The following is an 18,618-nucleotide window of genomic DNA, read 5'->3' on the forward strand; positions in this document are numbered from 1 at the left end:
AAGGGGATTACATGACCCTGGGACATGGCAACCGTCATAACTATGAGTCAATTGCCAAGCGGCTGAATTTTGATCATGTGACACACAAGAGATGCTGCAATGGTCGTAAAAGTGAAAAATGGTCATAAATCCTTTTTGGGGTGCCATTGTACCTTTGAATGGGCACTAAATGAACTGCTGTAAGTCGAGGACTACCTGTATAGTGGGGGGTTTCTTTTTCTACTAGGACAGTGTTTCTCAACCTTGGTGACTTTAAGTCCCGTGGACTTCAACTCCCAGAATCCCCCAGCCAGCTATGCTAATTAACTTTAAAGCAGGGTGAAAATTTCCCACAATTCTATGCCTTAATATTTGCCTCCTTCTAAAATGAGAGGCAGTGATTTACTACTCATCTTTTTGCTACTAAGGTGGAAGGCAGAGCTGTTGCCTTTTCCTGGTCAGCCATTAGAGCCCTCACTAGCAGAGAATGCTTGTTCTTTCAGAAGTTAGGCTGACTTGACCTTGAAGCAATCTTTGAAACAATCTGTTAATCTCCCTGCTCTTCCTTTTCTCTTCCTGGTCTCCAGATTACTTTGCTGACCACATGGGAGATTATGAAGATGTGTTGGCCTCCCTGGAAACACTCAACCTCTCCATTCTGAAGGCCATGGACTACACAAAACGGGTAAGTTGTCCATAAACAGCTACCCACAATTTGTCCAACACTGGAAACTGGCCAACTTGTATCCAACAAGGCAGCGGTGGCACCTTTTAGAACAGAAATACGAAATGGCATTACACTAAACGTGCAATTAATCATAATTGTGCACCAACACAATCAAACGTTTTGAATCTCTGATTAAAAACTCTTGGAAAACAAAATAAATTAGCCCCTTACAAATTACCACAATTAAGCTGATGGAGTTTTTGCCTGCAATTCTAGATTGTTAGAGAGGAAACTGCATTGAACTTGCTGATAATTATTTTTCCTCCAAAATGCATTCAACTTGTGAGAAACGGGTTAAGCTTTAGCAAAGTTGCATTTTTTCCCCTCTCCCGTTTGACACGCAAACAACCTTGAAAAGGAAAATTAGAATTTGCCTTGGAGTCTTGAAGTGGGATTTCTGTTAAAGGATGAAAATGTCAAACCGAAAGTGGATTAATTTTCTGCAGTCCTGTCTGTCTGTCTGTCTGTCTGTCTGTCTGTTTTTTCTCTGCGTTGATCTGTCCCAAATAAGAATAATTTTATTGAGTGGGGGGGGGGGAAACAAAACAAGAATGTAGTAAAGTCCAGGCTAACCCACAAATTAGATTTTATTCTGATGTGCCAGAATGCAGGTGAGTTTAGAGTGAAGGATGAAGACTGTTGGGGAAAAAAAGATAGATTTTATATGGAATTTTGCTGTAAGATGGGAAATGGTAATGATGATTTAAAACAGAGGTGTCAAACTCAATTTCATTAAGGGCCGCATCAGGATTGTGTTTGACCTCTGGAGAGCATGGCTGGGGTAGGCATGGCCAGCTTGACATCACTCATGTTGGGGGCACTTCTGGTAGCCCGGGCGAGGCTGGGGGAATTCATTGTCTCTAGTGGAAAAAGGCAAGATCAGAGAGAGCGCCAAACCTTGTCCTCCAGAGGAGCCTGTTGTCTGCTGGTGTCCAAGTTCTAAGGCGGTACTTCCCTCCCTCCCTCCCTCCCTCCCTCCCTCCCTCCCTCCCATCCATCCATCCATCCATCCATCCATCCACTCACAAAGCATCCTTGGCCTGCTCTCTAGTTGCCATAGGAAAGGGGGGGGGGGTTTGAGAAATCGATAAAACGGCATGACAGCAAAAGACAGATGCACATTCCAGACTTATCTCTCTCAAGGCTGTATCCCAGGGTTACTTACAGCGGCCAGAGGGGAGTGATCTCTACAACCACGAAATTGCCCCGTTGGCAAATGTGATTGATGACACACCCTGGGGGTGGGGGGTGGGAGGGGGGAAACAGGGTCATGATTGGAGCTATAAATTATGTGGGGGCAGAGCTGGCTTCTTTTGATTACATGCCGACATGAAGCTCCTAATAAATGACTGGATTTCTTTTGAATCTTGGCTCGATCCTCATGATTTAATTAGGGCATCCATTGGAAACCTGACACCCTTCCTCTCTTCCTTCCTTCTCTTCTCTTCTTTTTCCTTCCCGCTTCATCCTCCTTTCTTCTTCCTTCCCCCTTTTCCTTCTTTTTCCTTCCTCACTCTCTTCCCATCTTCTTCTTCTTCCCCTTCCCCTTTCTCCTTTCCTGTCCCTTCTTTGCATGCTCAAATGCAAAAGGGGAAACATTTCTCCTTTTGTTTTTCTTTTAGTTTGTTTTGCTAGCCCTATACCTGGGAAAATGGAGTCCTTCACTGTTTTCAGGGCAGCCCCCGTGAACCAGATCTAAGCACCCCGTGGGCAGGATGCGGCGTGTGGGCCTTGAGTTTGACACCCCTGATTTAAAAAGTAATGTCTCTGTTTTGGACAGTGTTCTGAACCTAAGAAGTTTCTCGTGTGGAAAATGAGATGATAACAAAGGCATAGTCTTTGGCTATTCATTTCTGAAAAAATAGTTTCCAATTATGTGGAACAGCTGTTCTTAAACTTTGAGCAATGCCTTGCTTTGCTCAAAGTTTATATATTATATATATTATATATATTACAGCTCTGGGTTTTTTTCCCCCCCTCTCCTTCACTAAACGGATCTACTAGAAAGAATTTCTCTCTTTTAAATTTTCTGCTTTTACTTCTAATGCCGATGCGATGTTCCAGAAATGGCTTATTAGTTTTGCTTTATTAAAATCTTTGGCTACACTTGGGTTTTATTTGTGAAGTGCTTGTGCAACCATTTTTAATTGGTGTTTATCCTTTGTACCCTGAGAAGGCTGCCAATCGTTTGTTTCTTTTAAGGAGGCATGTGGCAATTATTTTCTGTTGGGGGGGGAGCTCATAAAGGAGCCTCGGTAATTAGCGCTAAAGGATATAAGCTAAACAAAGGATGGCAGCACTCTAATTACTTCCTTATTCAGCCAAATGCGAGGCTGCAGATTTCCAGTTAGTAGGGAAAAGCAAAAATGATGGAAGCTATTTTAAAAAAAACAAGCCACTTATTTACTTTGTAAAGAAGCTTCGTTTAAGAAGTGATTCCCCCCCCTGCTAATAATTTAATGCCAAAGTCAGTACACTTGAGGTGTGTGTGTGTGTGTGTGTGTGTGTGTGTGTAAAATGAATAAATAAAATCAGGAGCATGAAATAAGAAAGCAGTGCTAAAACCTGGTTTATATGTTCATGGCTGATCATTCGCTTTTTATCTTTCTATCCCGGAAAGCCGCCCAGGGGATCCTTACCAAAGGCGGCTGCAATCTCCAAAATTCATGCTGGCTGGGGGAATTCTGGGAGCTGAAGTCCACAAGTCCCAAAGTCAGGAAGGATGGACAACTGTGGAGTACGTGGCCCTTCTGGTCCCTTCCAACTCTTTAAAATGTTGTGGATTGGGCCATTTCTGCAGGATCCAATCTGAGTTGGTGGAACCAAAAGTTTATTAAGAGAGATGAAATGAGACGAGATGAGATGAGATAACTTTTACTGTCACTGTTTTTTCTGTGAACACACTGGCACACATTAAAAAATGACATTCTGATGCCCACTCTCAAAATAAGGTATACTGCATGCTATACGCTAATATACTACTAATATACTAATGTACTAATGTATATAACATGCTATATGTTATACATGTGTGTATCTATACCCATACATGCACATACATATTGCTTATACATGCTATACATGTTTGTGTATATATGTGTATTTGTATGTGTGTATCCATAGACATACATGCACATACATATAGCATATACATGCTATACATGTGTGTATGTGTGTGTATTTGTATGTGTATATCCATGCACATACATGCAGATAAATGCACACACATATAGCATATACATATTATACATGTGTGTATCCATATCCATACATGCACATACATTTAGCATATACATGCTATACATGTGTATGTATTTGTATGTGTGTATCCATGCACATGCATGCACATACATATAGCATATACATGCTATACATGTGTGTATGTGTGTGTATTTGTATGTGTGTATCCATACCCATACATGCACATGCACATACATAGAGCATAAACATGTTATACATGTGTGTGTATCCATACCCATACATACTCATACATGCACATACATGTACATATAGCACACATGCACACACACACCACACAAAAATTACAGACCATTTAGAATATATAGCGGGGGGAAAAGTCTTGAGAGTTAACAAGGTTGATACTATGTGTCCGTGATGGTGAACCTATGGGACATGTGCCAGAGGTGTCATGCAGCACCCTCCGTGATGGCATGCAAGCCGTCGCCCCAGTTCAGCTCTGTCGCGCATGTGCACACGCAATCTGCCAGCCAGCTGGTCTTTGGGTCCCTGCTGTGCATGTGGGGGGCCGGGTGCATGTGCGTGGGGTAGCATGCATGCACGTGGCACATTTGGGTGGTATGTGCACATGCACAGGGGGCAGCGCGCATGCATGGGACCCAAGCATGCATTGCATTTTGAGGGTTTGGGCAATAGAGGGGGCACGCATTTGGGCACTCAGTCCAGAAAAGGTTAGCCATCATTGCTATATGGTATACTAAAACTATTATAGAATCTAGCTGTTCTGTTTTGGATACCACAAAGCCCCCTCCCAGCAAGTAACAAGGAAAACTAGTCATGGAGAACTTATATGCTGTGTTCTAGATAGAAGGAAGTGAACTTCCAACAATCTTTTCTGTCGTCCTCACCACTCTCTGCACAGTAATACCTCCAAACCGCACAGTAATAGAACAGGACAGGAAGCTTTCAATTGTCCCCCTATAGAAAGTGGTAAGGACAGGGGAAGGAAGATGTGCTCTTATTCTTTCATGCTTTCATGCTTGTGCTGGAGCCCATCCTCAGGGAATATCTCTCTCCCCCCCCCTCTCTCCCTCCCTCTCTCTCTCCCCTCCCTCTGTCTCTTTCTCCCCCCCTCTCTCTCCAGAATATGTGCGTTGGGCTGTTCTACACATTGTATTTATGTAGTTCCTGGTTATGTGTAGCTTTTAGTTGCTGATTGGGGTGTTAATAGTTGCCTTAATTAACACCATTAACATCCTAATCAACAACTAAAAGCTACAAACAACCAAGAATGATATAAATACAACATGCGGAACAACCGTGCAGTGCGCATATTCTGGAGAGACAGAAATTCCCTGAGGATGGGCTCCAGCACAAGCCCAAAAGCTTGGAAGAATAAATCTTTGGCCCCCTAAACCGACTCAAACTGGATCCAGAAACATTATTCTGGGTCATGTATATTTACTTTCATTCCTCGTCCATTCTCCCTGTTGACTCTGCTACATCTGGAGGTTTCCTATGAAGAGGTGGGTTGCAAACTGGTAGGAGTGGAAGGATCCACCTGGACACTTCTGCATAACATGTGCAGACGCTTTTGCATCACGCACAACCGCACGAGCAAACCGGTAGTAAAAAAAATGGAAGCTCACCACTGTTCCCTATCCCTGAATTGTAAGAATATTCTGTATTTTTCAGAGTATAAGACGCATCTTCCCCCCCCCAAAGAGAGTGAAAATCTGGCTGTGTCTTATACACTGAATAGCATTTTTGGCCTTCTGAAAACCAGCCCCCTTTGCAAAAATGGCCATACGTAGCCTTTTGGAGGCCTCCAGAGTGCTCCTGGGGGCTGGGGAGGGCAAAAATGAGCGAAAACCAGGCCATTTTTGGTCCTTCAGCTCCCAGGAGCACTCTACAAGCCTCCTAAAGGCTATGCATGCCCTTTTTTTGACAAAAAAAGGGGACGTTTTTGGGAGGTCTGCAGAGTGCAAAAACTTTTTTTTAAATTTGTCTCTTCAAAATCTTGGTGCATCTTATACTCTGAAAAATACAGTACCTTACTAAAGATCTAGCTGAATGGTTCCCAACATGGGGCCCACGACCCAGAGGGGGGGCAATTTGATTTTTAATGGGGGCAATTCAAAAATGAGCTATTAACTGAACTTTTGAAAGCCCGCTAATTGTTCTTATATATATATGTGATTAAACAGCTGCGTGTCATTTACCTATTGTTGCTTTGTTAAAGTGCATTTCCTAGTGCCTGGTCTAAAAAGGATATCCCAGCTGTGGGGCAGGGGAAGGCAGTCAATCAGTTGTGTTCCCACTATGGATCATGGGGCTGGCAGAGTCCCTGCTGGGGGAAGCCCAACTGTGAAGATATAGAACCAGGACCCAAGTTTAACTAAGAAATGGTTAGATTTACAGTTATTTTTAGTCTGTGTTTTCCCAGGCCGTGTTTTACAAGAGTTTTCCTCTCAGAGCAATCTGGGGCTGGGCCACGCGTGCATTGGCCTTGCCAGGCCTGTGTGTTTCACCTCCACTTACTGAACCACCAAAACATTTCCTCACTAAGCTGCAGATTCAAACTGAGTGAGCGAGTAGGGGGGGGGGGGGTGTGTCATAGAATCTACTGTCCTTTTATTTTTCTCTCTCATGGATGCCATGTTCTTTGGAACCTTGTTTAAACCAAGTTATTGGCTTTTTAGGCTTCCTCTGCATGAGTAGGAGTTCGTTCTTTGAGAAAAGTAAGAATTATGTGTCATAGGGGGAGGGAATCAGTACTTTAGAGATGCTTAGGTGGGGCATGGCTGAAAAAAGGTTGGTAACCACTGATCTAGCTTCATCTTTGCAGCTTTTCTCCTGGAATGATGTCAGCAATAAAATCATCTCCAAGTTGAATTCACCTTAGTTGCTCTTTTATGCATTCTCTTCTCCCGTCCCCTCCCCTAGATCTGCTGAGCAAGCTCTAAAATAACTCCTTTTCACATCCAACGTCTTTTACAAAGCAGGGTTTTATTTTTTTACACACGGGCTTCATTTGAGAATGCCACGTGTTTGCCGTTAAAGTGGCATAACCCCTCGCTGCAGCACAAATTCTGCCTGCTAGCTGTAGGGCAAATGTGCTGCGGACAGGAATGGGGGAAACTGAGGCTGGGCTGCCAAGGATGGTATACCGGCTGCTGGATATTTCCTTTAAACGATGCCATCTGTCCGGTAAACTCGCAAGATTCATTTTTCTTGTCGTCTACATGTATGCATTCGAACTCGACTGCGTTGTTTCCCTGTGTCATATAATGCAGGCAGGTATATGTTATTTTGTTATTTACTTATTTAGTCATGTTTATGTATTGTATATTGGAGGACCAGGGGAGACATGATAGCAGTCTTCCAGTATTTGAGGGGCTGCCACAAAGAGGAAGAGGTCAAGCTATTTTCCAAGGCCAGACAAAGATATAATGAATAGAAACCGATCAAGGAGAGATTCAACCATGAAATAAGGAGACATTTCTGACAGTGAGAGCAATCAACCCATGGAACAGAAGTTGCCTTCAGAAGTTGTGGGAGTTTCATCACTGGAGGCTTTCAAGAAGAGACTGGGCTGACATCTGTCAGAAATGGTGGAGGGGTTGCTTGGCTGGGAGGTTGGGCTAGATGACCTACAAGGTCCCTTCCAACTCTGTTAATCTGAATTAATCCACCATATGATGAATGATTGCAGGAACTAGGTATATCTAATGTAACGAAGAGAAGTGGACCACGATATTAGTCTTTCAGTACTTGAGAAGCTGTTACAGAGAAGAGTGGGACAATCTATTCACCAAAGCACCTGAAGGCAGGATAAGAAGTAACGGATGGAAACTAATCAGAAAGAGAGCCAATCTAGAAATAAGAATACATTTCTTGACAATTAGAACAAGCAGCCAGTGGAATGGCTTATCTCCAGAAATTGTGGATGCTCCATCACTGGAGGATTTCAAGAAGGGCTGGCAATGATTTGACTGGGAGGGTATAGGGTCCCCGGCTTGAGCAGAGAGCTGGACTAGAAGACCTCCAAGGTCCCTTCCAATCATATGTTTTAGTATTAGCTTGCATGTCTTTGGTTTCCTTGTCTGATTTTCCTTGCCATGATCATGTTCCACTCTGTGGGACTTCCCCCTGATCTAGAGAGCCAACTTTGCAGGTCAATGCTCCATCTTAAGCAATCCATCCTGGCAAGGAAGGTCATAAATATTACATTTCTTTCACTTTTCAGTCAAGGAAGTGCCAATGATGTTTATATGTTACTAAATAAACCCATTTAAAAAAATCTGTAAAAGTACCGCATCAGTCAGCGAAGAATTAGGGCAGCTGAGAAGTTATATCATCTCTCTTAGAAGTTTGGTCCAGAAAACGGGCATCCCACAGAGAATGCCCATCTGTATCACAGGCCAGTGAGTATCAGCAGCTCCTAATTATGGGGTACTTTCTTTAGAACAGGGTTCTCCAACCCCTCGTATGTGGACCAGCCCTGTTCCTTAGCATGCCAGAAACCGGCTGTGCAAATAAGTGAAGCCCCTTCCATGAGATGTAGGCATCATGTGAAACCACACCTTCTCCGGTCCGCAGAAAACCTTTTCTCCGCGGAACTGGTGCCTGGTGCCCAAACCATTAGGGGGCACTGCTCTAGAATAGACTGGGTGATACCAGGCTTAATAGCAGTAACTTTGAAAGGGATCTTGGAAGTGCACAACCAGCTAAATATGAACAAGCAGTGTGCAGCAGCTGCCAAAAAAGCCAACACAATCCTAAATTGCATTAACGGAGGGATACAATCAAGATCAAGAGAGGTACTGATACCCCTCTTTAAAGCCTTAGTGAGACCACACCTAGAGTAATGCATCCAGTTTTGGTCACTGGATTTTAAAAAAGATGTTGAGACTCTAGAAAAAGTGCAGAGAAGAGCAGCCAGGATGATGAGGGGACTGGAGGTTAAAACATACGATGAACAGTTGCAAGAACTGGGCCTGGCTAGTCTAGAGAAGAGAAGGACCAGGGGAGACAGGAGAACATCTTCCAATATTTGAGGGGTTGCCACAGAGAGGAGGGGGGATCAAGCTATTTCCCAAGGCACCCAAAGGCCAGACAAGGAATAATGGATGGAAACTGATCAAGGAGAGATTCAACCTGGAAATAAGGAGGAATTTTCTGCCAGTGAGAGCAATCAACCCATGGAAGAGAAAGAAAAGGGATAGGGAAGGGAAGGACTTTTATAAAGCTAATGGCAGGTTAAAGTCCAGTAAAAACCATCTTAAAAGGTCAACTGTGAAACCGCAGGACTTAGCTTTAGAAGCATTTTTTTTTAAAAAATTAAAAATGCAAATGACCAAAAGGAAGGTTGAGGGAGGAGAGCAGCTATAAACACCATCCCAATTTTCAGTGGCAAATGTTTTGTGAGAACACCCTAATTTTTTTATTTTATTGATTGTAGCAATGCTGCATTCTCTTTGCTATTCATAATTACTGGATGCATGTTTTTCAGACCACAGCAATTCTATGCCTTACTCATGCATATTTCAAGAGCAAAGAGTGTCGGGTCACCTGCCAGAAATATCCAGAAGTATTAACCCTGAATAAATAAGAGCTCTGACCAATTCTTCCTTAAGCATTCCAGCTAACACAACTTGCTACCCCTTCTATAGGTGCTATCTGAAATTAAAAACAGGCATTTGCTGTTGGTACCTTCCGTGGCCCAGCTTATATCTTCAGCATAGCTGGTTTGAAAGGTGATAGATGTTCAATCATGCATAGCATGAAAGCTTTCTGGAAGAAGGGATTTCTGTTTCTCAAAAAAAGAGGGAAAGAAAAAGAAAAAAAGAAATTATGGAGAGAGAAGATGGGAGACACACACTTTAATCAGGATGGGGATATCAAGCCAGAGATGGGGACTGCAGCCAAGAAATTACAAGACGCTTGCTCCTGGAGAGGAAAGCTATGTCAAACTAGACAGCCTACTAAAAAGCAGAGACATCATCACCCTGCCAACAAAAGTGCGCATAGTCAAGGCTATGGTTTTCCCAATTTCAATGTGTGGCTCTGAAGGTTGGACCATAAGGAAGGCTGAACGCCAAAGAATCGAGACCTTTGAACTCTGGTGCTGGAGAAGACTCCTGTGTGTCTCTTGGACTGCAAGATGATCCAACCGGTCAGTCCTAGAGGAGATCAACCCTGACTGCTCTTTAGAAGGCCAGATCCTGAAGAGGAAACTCAAACACTTTGGCCACCTAATGAGAAGGGAGGACTAATGAAAAGAGCCTCGTGCTGGGAAAGATTGAGGGCAAAAGAAGAAAGGGACGGCAGAGAATAAGGTGGCTGGATGGAGTCCCCAAAGCAGTTGGCATGAGCTTAAATGGACTCCGCGGGCTCTCCCTCTTGTCCTCCTCTTCCCCCTCCTGGAAAAATCCGTCTGGTAGTTTCTTGGAAAAGCACTTTTGAGACAACTATGACCTGGATGATTGAGAACCTCCCTAGATATTTAACTAAGCAGTTCTTGCATTCTTATATCCTCCAGATTAGTATGTGGCACATACATTTAATAAATAAACTATCAAATGACAAAGTACTCTAGTATAATTAGATGCTCATTTAGTCTAATGCTGATGATATTTTTATATCCTAATTTGGATTTATTGTCTGTTATCTTCTGATATTTAACAGAATAAAAGAGTTGGAAGGGACCTTGTAGGTCATCAATTCTAGTCCAACCTCCCTCTCCCCCCCGCCCAAGCAGGAGACCCTACACCATTTCTGGCAGATGGCAGTCCAGTCTCTTCTTGAAAGCCTCCAGGGATGAAGCTCCCACAACTTTTGAATAACAATAATAACAGAATAACAGAGTTGGAAGGGACCTTGTAGGTCATCTAGTCTGTTCTGGAAAACCACCAGTGATGAAGCTCCCATAACTTCCAAAGGCAACTTCTGTTCCATGGGTTGATGGTTCTCACTGTCAGAAAATTTCTCCTTATTTCCAGGTTGAATCTCTCCTTGATCAGTTTCCATTCATTATTCTTTATCTGGCCTTCAGGTGCCTTGGAAAATAGCTTGACCCCCTCCTCTCTGTGGCATCCCCTCAAATATTGGAACACTGCTATCCTATCTCCCCTGGTCCTTCTCTTCACTATATGGAAAAAGGAAGATTTTCTTTTCTATCCATCTTCTTTGCTCAGTTGTCTTCATTCATAAAATCAGTTTCAAGTTAAGCCACACACCTTCGTGTCAGAAAGCATCCAGATTCAGAACTTTGAGGCAACACTTGATACATGGGAATGAACTTCCTTTTTTAAAAAAAAACTGAGTATCTTTTCCTACATCTAAAAAGAATCCTTCTAATTGCATAAAAACCTGCCAAAAAGATCAAGTGCCCACATTGCTCAAACGAAAAGACGTTCAGGGGACCAAAAGATTGTGTTGCTAAGTAAATACATCACTTTCCTTCAAGGTTGGGTATCTGTCATTTCTGCTTCCATTTAAGCTTTTCTTTGCCAAGAGACAAAACCGCTTTTGAATGTTAATGTTTCTTTTTTTATTGACTATTGAATTGTCTTCCCATCCGTGGGCTGCTGGTTACATGTGGAGGAACTGCTTTTTTCCCCCAAGAATGCCCATTTAGGGAGAGTAACTCTACTTCCGTGATAGAGAACGCCCAGTGCACATGAAGCCATGTCACCTGGCACGCGTGGCCTTGCCTGTTTCTCTTATGGGTTTCTGGTGAGCATGCATGTGCAATGATCAGCTGTCTTTTGCATGTGCAGCAGTGCCGAAAACCATTATCCTTTCACTGGAATGAGATGGGAATAGAGATTTTGCAATATCCTTCCCCTGCCATGCCCACCAAGCCACGCCCACAGAACCAGTAGTAAAAAAAAAATTGACTTTCACCACTGCTGCAAATTCCTATAAGGTGACTTTGGACCACTTGTTGAAGAGGACAGCAGCTTGAAGTGGCCCAACCTTCTTCATAGGTCTTGTGGTAGGCATCAAAAACCTTTTCTGAGAACCCAGAGGAACATGGTAAAAAAAACATGAGAAAGCCATGTTGGCGCTTAGGGATTCAAGCCTCTGAATTGCCGACCTGATCGGCCAGTTCAGTGTCTTAGCCACTGACCCACCGCGTCCCTGTTGATTTGATAGGCATGCCAGCATGCAAATATCCACAATTTCCTTCTCATATGCCAAGAACAATAAATGAAAACCCCATGGCAAAAATATTGTGATATTAAGAAACACGGGAGCATACGTGTAACAATCATAGTTATTTCTTTTTTGTTAGATGGAAAGCTGAGTTGTGGTTTTGAAAAAGGCTTCTGAGTAGCTTTGTTCAGGCATTTGTTGACTGTTGGCTGAGCTAATTTAAGCCCTCCTCTTTGACAACAGATGCATAAACATCTTCTGCATACATTTCTGAGGGCTGTATGTCTATAGGTGTGAACACACACACACACACATTTGTGTATAAGGATGGAATGTTTCCCAATGCCTTTCTCTTCCTCCTCCTCATCAGGACTTCTGACAGTACACACACATCACTGCTGTAATTGGAGTCCATGTTGGTCATCCTTTCTTCTTTCACCTTTCCCAGCTTTGTACACAAGTCTAGAGATTTTGGACCTCACATAATGGGTTATTTTGTTTCATAATTCAGGTGTGTGTGTGTGTGTTTTTTTTTTTTTGTGGTTATCCATGGTATTCTCAGGAGTGGGATTTCCATTTTCTTGAGGACCTTTCCCAGCTTGGTATGGTTGACACAAGGGAAGACCTTCCTACAATTATTGAAACTCGTGTGGATTCCTTTTTGGAGAAGCATGGTGGCCTAGAGGTGGAGATGCTCACCACCCACTTGAAAGGCTGAGAGTTCAATCCTAGGCAGCGGCAGATGTTTCTCTATTAAGATGAAAAGAGAAAATATCTGCTGTGAACTCCACATAGGCATCAGGAAGGGATCCAGCCAATAAATGCTCAGCTCCATTCAGTCACCTTGACTCCACCCCAAATAAAGGGATTTCAGGATCATAAGAAGAAGAAGAAATCCTTTGTGGTGTGCTTTGGCTTTCTCAATTATCCAACATAGATCAGTAATAATATATCATGTTCTTCAGCCTTTTCTAAACCAGCTGGATCTGTCATCACTCTTTTCAGAGAGGACTCTAATTTGAAATTAATTAGTCTAAACCTGTGATGGCCAACCAGTGGGGGTTTCAAATTTTTTTAGAACCTCTTCTATAGGTGTGGCCTGCTTTGTGGGAGTGGCTTGCTGGCCATGTGACCGGGTGGGAGTGGCTTGCCAGCTATGTGACTGGGTGGGCGTGGTCAACTTGTAAAATGTGGTGAAACTCACTTAACAACGCCCTTGCTTAGCAACCAAAATGTTGGCTCAGAAACAAGTTACAAGAACCTTGCATCCCTAACCCTTTAGGGGGAAAAAACCCAGGGGTGTTCAAACTTGACAGCTTTAAGACTTGCATGCTTCAAATGCCAGAAATCCTCCTCCAGTCATGTTGGCTCAGGAACTCTGGCATTGAAGTGTGCAAGTCTTAAAGCTGTTAAGTTACAAGACCCTCGCACCCCTAACCCTTTAGAAAAAAACCCCATGGGTGTTTAAACTTGTGGACTTCAACTCCCAGAATTCCTCCTCTCGCTCTTCACCTTGATGATGTGCGGAAGGGCGGGCGGAGGGAGCTGGAACCGGTTCTAAACGGCACTGTAGATTTGTGGAACCTCTTCTATAGAAGAGGTGAGAACTGGCAGGAACCCACCTCTGTGGTGAATTTATGGCATGGGTGCCTGAAGTGGCATGCAGAACCATCTCTCCAGGGCCGCAAGCCATTGCCCATTGCTCTTCTGGGTTCTGATGCACCACCCAGCTGGTCTTCATGCACGCAGTAGCTCTAGAAACTGGAAGATGTGTGCATGCATATACCAGGAGATGATCTTCTGATTTCCAGCACATGCATGGGCACCAGGCCAGGTGGCTGGTGTCCATGCCTGCAGCAGAAACCAGATTTTCCCAGCAAACATATGCGCATCGGGAAGCTGTTCTTCCAGTTTCTGGCACACGCATGCACACCGGCCAATTGGTCTCCGCGCATGCATGCACACCAGAAACTGGAAGACCAGGTGGCTGTTGCGCATGGAAACCAGAATTGATCATCTTCCTGGCATGCGCACGCGCATTGGGCGGCTGCTCTTCCAGTTTCCGCACACTCCCATTTTGGCACTCGGTGCCAAAAAGGTTCACCAACACTGGTCTAAACCATGGATGTCAAACTCACCGCATCACGTAGCCATCACGTGACTATCGCAAATCTTCTACTACTGGAGTTCTTGTAAATAGGATGCAGCTTCTAATGTTTCTTGGATGTTCACCTCTCCACTGTACTCAATTTCAGTCTGATCTTTCCATCTTTATTTTGTCTTATTTTAATTGGTTTCTCTCTGTCCATTAGCACCTTCCTGCCAATAGCTTCATTTCTCTTCAAAGGCTACATACATTTTCCTCTTTACAATTTCCAATGACGATGGCAATCCACTCCCCAACCACAAAGCAGCACATATTCCTTGGTCAGCTGCAGATTGAAATGGATCACAAATCAATGGTCAGTGCAGAAACTTAGGTAATCATATTAAACAATTGTTTATGAAATCTAATTGATATTAGTCTGTCATCGACTCCATTATGTCGAAGCACTAAGACAATTTACTTTTTCCTTCCTTACCATGAAAGCAACATCGTTCCCTTTGGTTTCCAATTGCCAGTAAAGCAACATGTTCTTCCGGCTGAAACTATCTGTCAGGTTTCCAAAAGATGCTCTAATTAATTCATGAGCCTCGAGCCAAATTTCAAAAGAAATCCAGTCATTTATTAGGAACACCATTTCGGCAATACCCCATTGCAGTCAGATCTGACCTCATTTAAATTGTGGCGGAACTTTGCCCCTGTTTCTTCCCTCTCCTCAGTCTGTGTCATAAATCACATTCTCCAACGAGGTGCCTTCTTAAAAGCCTCCTGTAGTAATCTGAGATCCGACTCTAGCTGAAGGTATGTGTGGAATGCACTCCCCCACCTTTCCTCACCATGGCAGCCTCTTCTTTCTCTCCTCCTCTCCCTCCCCTGCCCTCTCTCCTATCCCTCTGTTCTTCCCTTACCTCTCTCCTCTCTTCCACACTCTTCATCTCATTTACTTGGTGTATTTCAGCTTCTGAGTGAGCTCCGTTTTATGTTGATGGTATTTATCCTTTTCAATATACATATTTGTATTCATATAAATGTGTCCACATTTTTGTGGGTCTTAGCTGGTTTTAAAATCTTATAAAATTATGATGATAATTTATCAACCTTAAATTTTACCTCATTGTATACTGCCCAAAGAATAGAACCCAACAAACTGTGCATGCCGTATATATACTAGTAATTCTCAATCTTGGCATCTTGAAGATGTTGGGAATTTTCAGCTCCCAGAATTATCCAGCCATTAGCTTTTTTGGAATCTGTCATAACTTCCAATGATTGCTAAGTGAGCGGTCCAAAGTCGAGAACTAGTTGTATTTTTCTTTTCTGGTCTCCCTAAAGATGAGAGAGATGTTTCTTCCCTTCTTACTGCTAATAAGGCTGCCTAATGGAGTTAATTTGCAGCAATAGAATAACAGAAAGTATTTTATCACACGGTGCCTAAGTAATTTCCAGGATTTCTTAGCACATGATGAATTGCTGTTTTTTAAAATAGGAGCAGGATTTGTCTGCCAAAGACTCTGAACCATGAAAGCTAACTTCTAAATGATCACAGGTGTAGGATGTTAGGAATACCATGATTCACATTGACTTGCTACCTATCAAGTCATGCTTAGAATAAAATGTTTGTGAAGTTTCCAAAAGACGACCTAATTAATTTACGAGCCTCGAGACAAAGTTCAAAAGAAATCCAGTCATTTATTAGGATCAACGTTTCGGCATGTTCTTCTGCGGAGCTGAATCTGATTGCTGCTTAATTACATTTGAACTTTACCCCTGTAACCCCTCTGTGTCATAAATCACATCCACTAACAAGGTGCTGGGGCAGGCTATGAACGTGCGCATTTCACACGCCAGCTGTAGGAATATGAGACCCAACTCTGGCCAAAGGCATGCATGGAACTCTCCTCCCCCTCCTCCCATTTTCTATGTCAACTTGATAGTAGTCATGGAAACGCTTTACAAGTTGACATCGTTCCTCCAATTCCAGTATCTTCCTGTATTACTGCTGCCCATTATTGATCCTTGCTTGCTTGCTTTAGCTTAGCTGATCAGTTTGGATGACCTTCAGCCCTTGGGTGACTTTGCTGGGAGGTTACTTTTTCCTCTGTGTCCCTTTTCTTTAGTTACATTTGCAACATCAACCAGAAAGCGAGGCTTTACTGGGAAAGTTTTAGCAGCGTATTCCTAATGACTGTCCTTGCGTATGGCTGGATATGATAGAATAACAAAGTTGATGCCCCAAAACTAAAAAAAAATGGACGAAAATGCATACGTGGTTAGAAAAAATGTTAAAACATGCATATAGACCCGTGATGGCGAACCTATGGCAAGGCGTGCCAGAGCCCTCTCTGTGGGCATGCATGCCATCACCAGCTGCTCTTCTGGTTTCCGCTGTGCACATGCGCAATGGCCCATCAGATGGTCTTTGTGGGCGCTGGAGCACCAGAAAATGGCCTGAAAACATGCCAGAAACAGCCAAAAAACAGTCTGAAAATTGGCCTGAAAATGACCCAAAAAATGATCTGAAAACAGCCGGAAAATGGCCAAAAAAACAGGCATGCGCATGCCAGCCAGCTGTTCTTTGCATTTCCTGGGCTCCGGCATGTGCACATCCACATGCATGCATGCAGGACTCAGAAATCCATCAGAGTTTATTTGGCTTTTATACAGTTTCAACCAGCAAAGCAAGAGCCTAGGTAGCCACAGCATTGTTATTGGCGTCTTTTCCTTGTCAGTCTCTAAGACCATCCCAGCCAGGGTAGAGTCTCACATAACACCATTGTTCCTGGTAGGGCCTGGTTCTACTAATTAGGTGAGCTCATAGACAGTTGAGGTCATCGGTTACTAAGGCACATGGCAGTTTGCTGCTCATGCCTGTACGTAACCTTTGTATATAACCTGTACACATGCATGTGCATTCCAGGTTAGGCACTTGGTACCGAAAAGATTCTCCATCACTGACATAGACTATAAGCCAGAACTATTTCTCCTAGGCAAAGTACCAGAAAAATATGATAAAGGGTACCGTATTTTCACGACCAAAAGCCGCACCGGATTAAAAGCCGCAGTATCAATTAACGCTAATTTTTTAAACTTTTTCCACATATAAAGCGCACCGGGTTATAAGCCGCACATTTCCCGACGCTTCTGGACATCGCGAGGAGCGGCACGAGGGTTCTTGGCGCTCCGGGGGGCGCCGAGGGCGGCTGGGAGGGGCGCGCGGCTTGGTTTCTCCTCCCTGGACGTCGCAGCGGCGGCCCCGGGCTCACCGATCTCTGTGTTTTTCGCATCGGGGCATGCTCTTGCAGCGCGCCCCGATGCGAAAGGCACTGGGATCGGTGAGTTTGGGGCTGCTGCTGCGGCGTCCAGGGAGGAGAAACCAAGCCGCGCGCCTCTCCCAGCTGCTTTCGGTGCTTCCTGGAGCGCCGGGAGCCACAGATGTCCAGAAGCGGCTTTTGGGGCTGGTGGGGATTGGATTTCCGGCTCGGTGGCCCCTGTCGCTTCTGGACGTTGTGGGGAGCCGAGGAGAGTGTGGGGGGGAGCGCGCGACGGTTCTTGGCGCTCCGGGAGGCGGGAGAGGCGCGCGGTTTGATTTCTCCTCCCTGGACGTCGCCCGATCTCTGTGTTTTTCGCATCGGGGCGTGCTGCAAGAGCATGCCCCGATGCGAAAAACACGGGGATCGGCGCGCCCGGGGCCGCCGCCGCGACGCCCAGGGAGGAGAAACCAAACCGCGCGCCTCTCCCGCCTCCCGGAGCGCCAAGAACCGCCGCGCGCTCCCCCCCACACTCTCCTCGGCTCCCCACAACGTCCAGAAGCGACAGGGGCCACCGAGCCGGAAATCCAATCCCCACCAGCCCCAAAAGCCGCCTCTGGACATCTATTGCAGTCGCGAGGAGCAAAGCAGCTGGGAGATCTTTTTCCACATATAAAGCGCACCGGGTTATAAGCCGCACTGCCGATTTTGGATCAAAATTTGGGATTTTTAGTGCGGCTTATGGTCGTGAAAATACGGTATGTATATTCCATATCACATGTCTTGACAGTAGCAAGAATTGTATTTGCATAATATTGGAAGAATGAGGGAACACCCACAGAAGAAGATCTAATTAAAAAAACGTTAGACTGTGCAGAAATGGACAGATTAACACTGAAGATAAAAGAAAAAGAAGACACAAGAGTGTTTTTGAACTGGGGACTTGTTTTATTAATGGTTGGATAACAGAGGTAGAAATTAGGATTCTCAGAAGTATTATTATGTAAGCAAACTGAATTAGACAGTGCACTGTTCATTAAGCACATTGTATGTAAAGAGAAAAAATATAAATAAATTGGGGGGGGGAGAATAACAGAGTTGGAAGGGACATTGGAGGTCTTCTAGTCCAACCCCCCCTCCTCAGGCAAGAAGCTCCATACCATTTCAGACAAATAGTTGTCCAATCTCTAACCTCACCC

General features: G+C 44.2%; 1 protein-coding gene across 1 annotated transcript in view; it reads left to right on the forward strand.

Moving 5' to 3' along the window:
* The window catches only part of NECAB2 (N-terminal EF-hand calcium binding protein 2), a 185,038-nt gene that overhangs the window by 82,729 nt on the left and 83,691 nt on the right, over positions 1–18,618 (forward strand). Inside the window, exon 5 of the mRNA XM_087728870.1 lies at positions 567–664. Coding sequence (XP_087584996.1) covers positions 567–664 — 98 coding nt within the window. The remainder of the gene's footprint in view (positions 1–566; positions 665–18,618) is intronic.

Source organism: Thamnophis sirtalis, unplaced genomic scaffold (genome assembly GCF_051295495.1).
Source record: "Thamnophis sirtalis isolate CommonGarterSnake01/CBP01778 unplaced genomic scaffold, rThaSir2_p1.2 scaffold_14, whole genome shotgun sequence".
Taxonomy (NCBI): Eukaryota; Metazoa; Chordata; class Lepidosauria; order Squamata; family Natricidae; genus Thamnophis; species Thamnophis sirtalis.